Raw genomic sequence first — 6,330 nt, 5'->3', positions numbered from 1 at the left:
TTTCTCACACACACAAGTTTTAAAGCATGCAGGTAATCAATGCAGTCCTTTGACTTTTAATCACTTTGTTGATTGGTACTACACAGTGCCATCCACATTCAGTGAAGTATAACCCAACCACAAATACAAAATGGAAACATAAAACACCGTTTTGAAGGGTATATTTAGGATGATAACAGAGTAAAATCCTTGTTATAGCCAGTCTCTACAGACAATGACTGATCCTAAAACAGAAAGTTAAAAATAAAAATCTAATGAATTTTCCTTGATTGTATCCATGCTTGAAACCAAGTGTGAGACCTTGACAGTATATAGAGATGATTAACAAGTCATGCAGGCAAGCGATAATTCATAGATAGAGGCATGAAAAAGCCAGAGAGGCATTCAAATTCCCACGTGACCAGGCAGACAGATGGAGCAGCACAGGCAGGAAAGAAAGAAGCGAGAGACATGGGAACTTACTAACTGTTTTTGATCCTTGTGGAAGAGTACAACCCGAGACTGATTTGTTTGAGCCCTGGCGCTTGGACGGGTCAAGGTTGACCCTGATGCCATGACAGGGGAAAGCAGAATAAGATAAAATAGAAAAAAAAGAGGAAATACATGGAAAGAGCAGGGGGTTGGGGGTAAGAGAGAATATAAGTGAATCACAGGAGAGCAAGTGTAGAAAAGACTGCAGTGCAGGAATTGACTGGCGAGGATAAAGCTGAGGTTTGATAAGATTAGACATGTGTGATTATGAGGACCGGGAGGGAGAGGGGAGCAGAGGATTATCCAGAGCCACGGAGCGGCTTGCCAAAAGGCCTGAGCACTGATCCATACCCAGGCCTGTGACCAAGCTAAAAGGCAGAACTTCACAACAAAAATGCTAAATGATTCAAATTATATATTTGATGTCCTCTGATTTAAAGTGAACCTTACACTCACCACAAAGTAGATTTAATCAACCACTGAACTTAAGAACAATTTTGAGGTATTTGTACTTTACTTAAATATTTTTATTTTTTCCTCCTTTGTAGTTCAATTCCACTAGATTTTAGGGCCAAATATTGTACCTTTTACTCCACTACATTTATTTGATAACTTTATTTACTTTGCAGAATCAGATTAATGAAACTAAATAAGGCATAATCATGAGAATTTACTGATCCCGGTGGAAAATTCACAAGCTACCCAGCAGTACTTCAAATTCTAAGCATATAATGCAATTAGAATTAGCTCCCAGTTTACAGCTGCAACAGTCAATGTGGTGTACACAATAATGCATCACTAATAATTCAATAACAGGATATACATTCATATGAAATGTGCCATTCTGCATAATGAGTACTTGTATTTTTATTTAAGTAACATTTTGAATGCAGGACCTTTACTTGCAACAGAGTCTTTTACACCGCGCTACTGTTGCTTTTACTTACAGTAAGTAAACAAATGAGTACTTCTTCCACTATCACCTAGGATCATATACAGCAATAGCATATGGGAACGGAAGTAAAATAAAAGCTATGCAGCGTATAGGGCGTTAGGAAGGATTGTAGCACCTGATTATGTAGCAACAGCTTTATAAATAAGATCTTAGCCTAAATTTAGGGTAAACCTAAAGATGCTGTAAAAGCCTGAGTAGAGCACACAGCTACAGTGCAACTACAAACCCTTAAATTCCAGCCTTGACACTGTTAGACTTTTGCCATCTGTAGCTGCAGGAATACTTTGACATTTTAGAAAACATACTCATTCACTGACTTACTGAGAGGTAAGAAGATAAGAAGACTGACAGCAGTGTTATGTCTGTATGCAAAATGTGAAGCTACAGCTAGGAGACAGTTAGCTGTCTGTTAGAATACTGGTTTGGTTTACAACTCCTAATCAACTACACAGTGTCAAAAACTAGTGTGCTTCTGCCATTCAGAGGCCAGGGCTGTTCACAAACGTGACCCTGCCTCCCACTGTGATACTGTATGTTAACATGTTTTATGCATCTACCTGCGAGTGAGTTTCGAGGTCAGCTTGGTGAAGAGGTTGGAGGTCGCCCTGGTGCGGGCATGGGGCAGGGGGCTTGCATCATGATGAGACAGGGTGGGTGATGTGGGTGGGGCGGAGTAAACCGGGGGGCCACGGTCCCTCAGCTGTCCCCCATGAAAGGTGCTGCGAATTGTGGAGCCTCGGGTCAGGCGGCATCGGTCTGAAGAGGAAGAGGAGGAAGCAGCTCCAGCCCCAGCAATGCTGACAGTGGAGGGAGATGCTGCATGCATGCGGTGGCCCAGGGAGCTGCAGAGAAGAAAAAGAAAATGTAAAAATGTGTTTGTCATTTAGCCCAACTTATTACCATTTATGTACAGTGCCTTGCGAAAGTATTCGGCCCCCTTGAACTTTGCGACCTTTTGCCACATTTCAGGCTTCAAACATAAAGATATAAAACTGTAATTTTTTGTGAAGAATCAACAACAAGTGGGACACAATCATGAAGTGGAACGAAATTTATTGGATATTTCAAACTTTTTTAACAAATAAAAAACTGAAAAATTGGCCGTGCAAAATTATTCAGCCCCCTTAAGTTAATACTTGGTAGCGCCACCTTTTGCTGCGATTACAGCTGTAAGTCACTTGGGGTATGTCTCTATCAGTTTTGCACATCGAGAGACTGAAATTTTTGCCCATGCCTCCTTGCAAAACAGCTCGAGCTCAGTGAGGTTGGATGGAGAGCATTTGTGAACAGCAGTTTTCAGTTCTTTCCACAGATTCTCGATTGGATTCAGGTCTGGACTTTGACTTGGCCATTCTAACACCTGGATATGTTTATTTGTGAACCATTCCATTGTAGATTTTGCTTTATGTTTTGGATCATTGTCTTGTTGGAAGACAAATCTCCATCCCAGTCTCAGGTCTTTTGCAGACTCCATCAGGTTTCCTTCCAGAATGGTCCTGTATTTGGCTCCATCCATCTTCCCATCAATTTTAACCATCTTCCCTGTCCCTGCTGAAGAAAAGCAGGCCCAAACCAGGATGCTGCCACCACCATGTTTGACAGTCCCACTTGTTGTTGATTCTTCACAAAAAATTACAGTTTTATATCTTTATGTTTGAAGCCTGAAATGTGGCAAAAGGTCGCAAAGTTCAAGGGGGCCGAATACTTTCGCAAGGCACTGTATATACTGTACTTAAGATGAACATTCCATACCTTTTGCTTAAACAGTACTAGTCATCATTTCATTTGATAATAACTTTTAGCAACAGCTGAGCCTACTACTTAAGTAATGACTGTTTGTAATGGTTTCTACGATACGTTTAACACCCAATCACAGCACACCTCCTTACCAAAAAGTTACATTCCCAGTAGAGACTATCTGGCCTGTGGCTATATAAAGTATGTATTTATTGTGGATTATCATAGAAAACGTTCTCACACATGCAAGAAACCAAAAAAAACCGACCCCATATTGTCTTTAAACTATGTTAGCTTCTAGTGCTTCATAGCTAACTAGAAGGAAGAAATATGTCTGTCTCTGTCTGATTTTGAGGATACAGGCATAACTTTAGTAGAACTGTAGAAACGGAACAGGCAAGCTTCCAAGACACAAAATGTACTGGGATGTTCTATTTCGGCTTTTCACACTTCAACTTAACAAGAGAACAAGTGAAGCTGACAACTGCTACCTCTTAAAGTAAATATTATCACATTAGAGACTGGAACATCCATCTTGCCCCTAATGTTTTATACAGTAGTTTTATCATTTTAGCCCTTACAGTATGTTAGTGCTTCACCATAGGTCCTTATGATTTATGCTGATACAGCTCCATCAAATAGTTGGTACCTACACGCCAACCATGAACGACCTGTGATAACAAACACAAGTATTAAAACCTCCAAGACAAATCGGTACCTGTTGTCTTTGCCATTCTGCAGAAGAGAGTGTCTGTCAGCGCCCGAGCGATCTGTACACACATACGTGTTCCGACGTGTCATGGCGCTTCCAGGGATGTTATTCTACAGAGAGAGGAATAAGGTAAGAGGCAGATATTAGTCATGACTCAGTTTGACATTCAGCGGAGAGAAATCCACAGCATGTTATCAACGTGCTCTGCTCCTGGCCAGTGTGTGAACTATAACACGGCTTTCAGAGGAGCTCGCCCCCCCACCACTTTTTCATGCTCAAAATAATTCACAGATACAACATTTATAAAGCCAATGATTTGGCTTTTTTTTAAATCATTATTTTTATTGATAAGATATTGATAAGTTCTATAGGGGAATCATTGAGTCTGTTCTCCACACATCCATCACTGTCTGGTTTGGCTCAGCAACCAAACAGGACAGGAACAGACTTCAGCGGACAGTCAGGACTGTAGAGAAAACCATCGGTGCCAGCCTGCCCTCCATGGAGGACCTGTACACCTCACAGGTCAAAAAGAGGGCAGAGAAGATTTCTGCAGACCCCTCACACCCTGGATACAATCTGTTTGAACTCCTCCCCTCTGAACAGTGCCTCATACCCTGGACACAAACTATTTGAACTCCTCCCCTCTGGACAGTGCTACAGGTCACTGTGCGCCAAGACAACCAGGCACAGGGACAGTTTCTTCCCCCAGACTATTTAACTCTTGAACACCTAGTCTATGTTTGCTCTTTTAACTTGTGCTTTTTAACTAGTATATAATTTCTATTTATTTTGTTTTTATTGCTGTGCAGATCGGGGGCCATTGATCTGGAGTAAAATTCCTAGAACGTTTGATAATGCTTATCAATATAGTTTATGCTTATGCTTAACAATATGAATAGAATAACAGATGTAAAATAACCGGTGGTGTGCATATTTCAGTGTGCCTTCACCTCAAGCATGAGCGGCTCCCTTCCCTCAGTGGAAAATTTTAATGACGTCCAACCCGGCATGGCCACCAGCATGCCAGCAACGTTCAAACTCACACGCCTTAAAGGGGATGTGACTGGAAAATGGCATGTTATGCCCAAAACACATCCCTGCTTTAATGAAGAGATCAAGTACAGCCCTTTTGCTACTTGCACGGGTGCTTGAACCATTTTTCCTCGTAGTCAAATTATCACAAAGAGCGGACACACCCAAACAATACTTGTGCCAATACACCTTGATCAAAATAGGGCCCCTAGTCTGCTGTTGTAAGTAATCAGCTGATGTTGGGACACCTGTTGGAACTGTGTGCATCCATTTTCATGGCTGCATTAAAGATGCAAGTTAACCCATTGCTTGATCCCTGAAAAACTCATATGAAATTTACATACATTTTTAGATTATTTCTAACCCCTGACAGTTTACTTCTCAGCTTTGTACCATTTCATGTTATTCACAGATCTTCAACTGCTTAAACATGAATAAAAACTGTAAAAACAGGGATGTTCTAAAACTTTTGACTGGTAGTGCATATACTGTATATATGTTTGTAAATGTGTAAACTGGGTGTGTGACTGCCTGTGGTCCAGGTGCAAATGAATAGTAGAAATAAACTGGAGGTTTTAATAGTGACAATATACAAATTTAGAACTGCTGATTTCTAACTGGTGGCTGTGCATTTTATAAAGTTGGTATGAGCTATCTTAAAAACTGAAAACTGACAAAAACAAGAATCATAATAGCTCACTGGGCAATATTACATAATTTAAAAAATGTTTGCTTTGTATGCAGTAGGAAAGGGCACCTATTAAACTGCATGTGGGAAAAAGCTAATGACAATAACCTGAAAAACTTTCTTTAAAATATCAGTGCATCTATGAAACAATTCCGAAGATGGTTGGGCTGCTGGCAAATCTTGTTTCCAAAAAAAAAATTCAATTTCTGTTGATAATTGTTCTGGCCAGATATCCTCAGGTACAGTCATGGCCAAAATATTGCCACCCCCACATTTCTGTCAACACCACTTCTCCCAGAAAATAGTTGCAGTCACAAATTCTTTGGTATTCTCATGTTTATTTCTTTTGTTTGCATTGGAACAACAAATCTGATCCATTCCACACAGAACTCCAAACATGGACTGGACAGAATTACTGACACCATCAACTTAATATTCGGTAGCCCACCCTTTGGACAAATTAACTGAAATCAGTCACTTCCTGTAACCATCAGTGAGTTTCTTCCTCCTCTCTACTTGAATTTTGGACCACTCTTCTTTTGCCAGCTGCTCCAGGTCTCTCAGATTTGAAGGGTTCCTTCTCCCAGCTGCTGTTCTGAGATCTCTCCACAGGTGATCTATGAGATTTAGATCTAGACTCATTGCTGACCACTTCAGAACTCTACAGCACATTGTCTGAAACCATTTCTGGTGCTTTGTGAAGTCTGCTTTGGGTCATTGTCCTGCTGTAAG

General features: G+C 40.7%; 1 protein-coding gene across 1 annotated transcript in view; it reads right to left on the bottom strand.

The window, feature by feature from the left end:
- mark4a (MAP/microtubule affinity-regulating kinase 4a) overlaps positions 1-6,330 on the bottom strand; it is a 36,705-nt gene that overhangs the window by 4,263 nt on the left and 26,112 nt on the right. Inside the window, 2 exon segments of the mRNA XM_020587070.1 lie at positions 1,984-2,268; positions 3,882-3,985. Of these exon segments, the coding sequence (XP_020442726.1) occupies positions 1,984-2,268; positions 3,882-3,985 (389 nt within the window).

The sequence above is a fragment of the Monopterus albus genome, unplaced genomic scaffold (assembly GCF_001952655.1).
Source record: "Monopterus albus unplaced genomic scaffold, M_albus_1.0 scaffold438.1, whole genome shotgun sequence".
Classification (NCBI taxonomy): Eukaryota; Metazoa; Chordata; class Actinopteri; order Synbranchiformes; family Synbranchidae; genus Monopterus; species Monopterus albus.
Note: the sequence above shows the minus strand (reverse complement) of the source record. Positions and strands in the feature narration are given on the sequence as shown.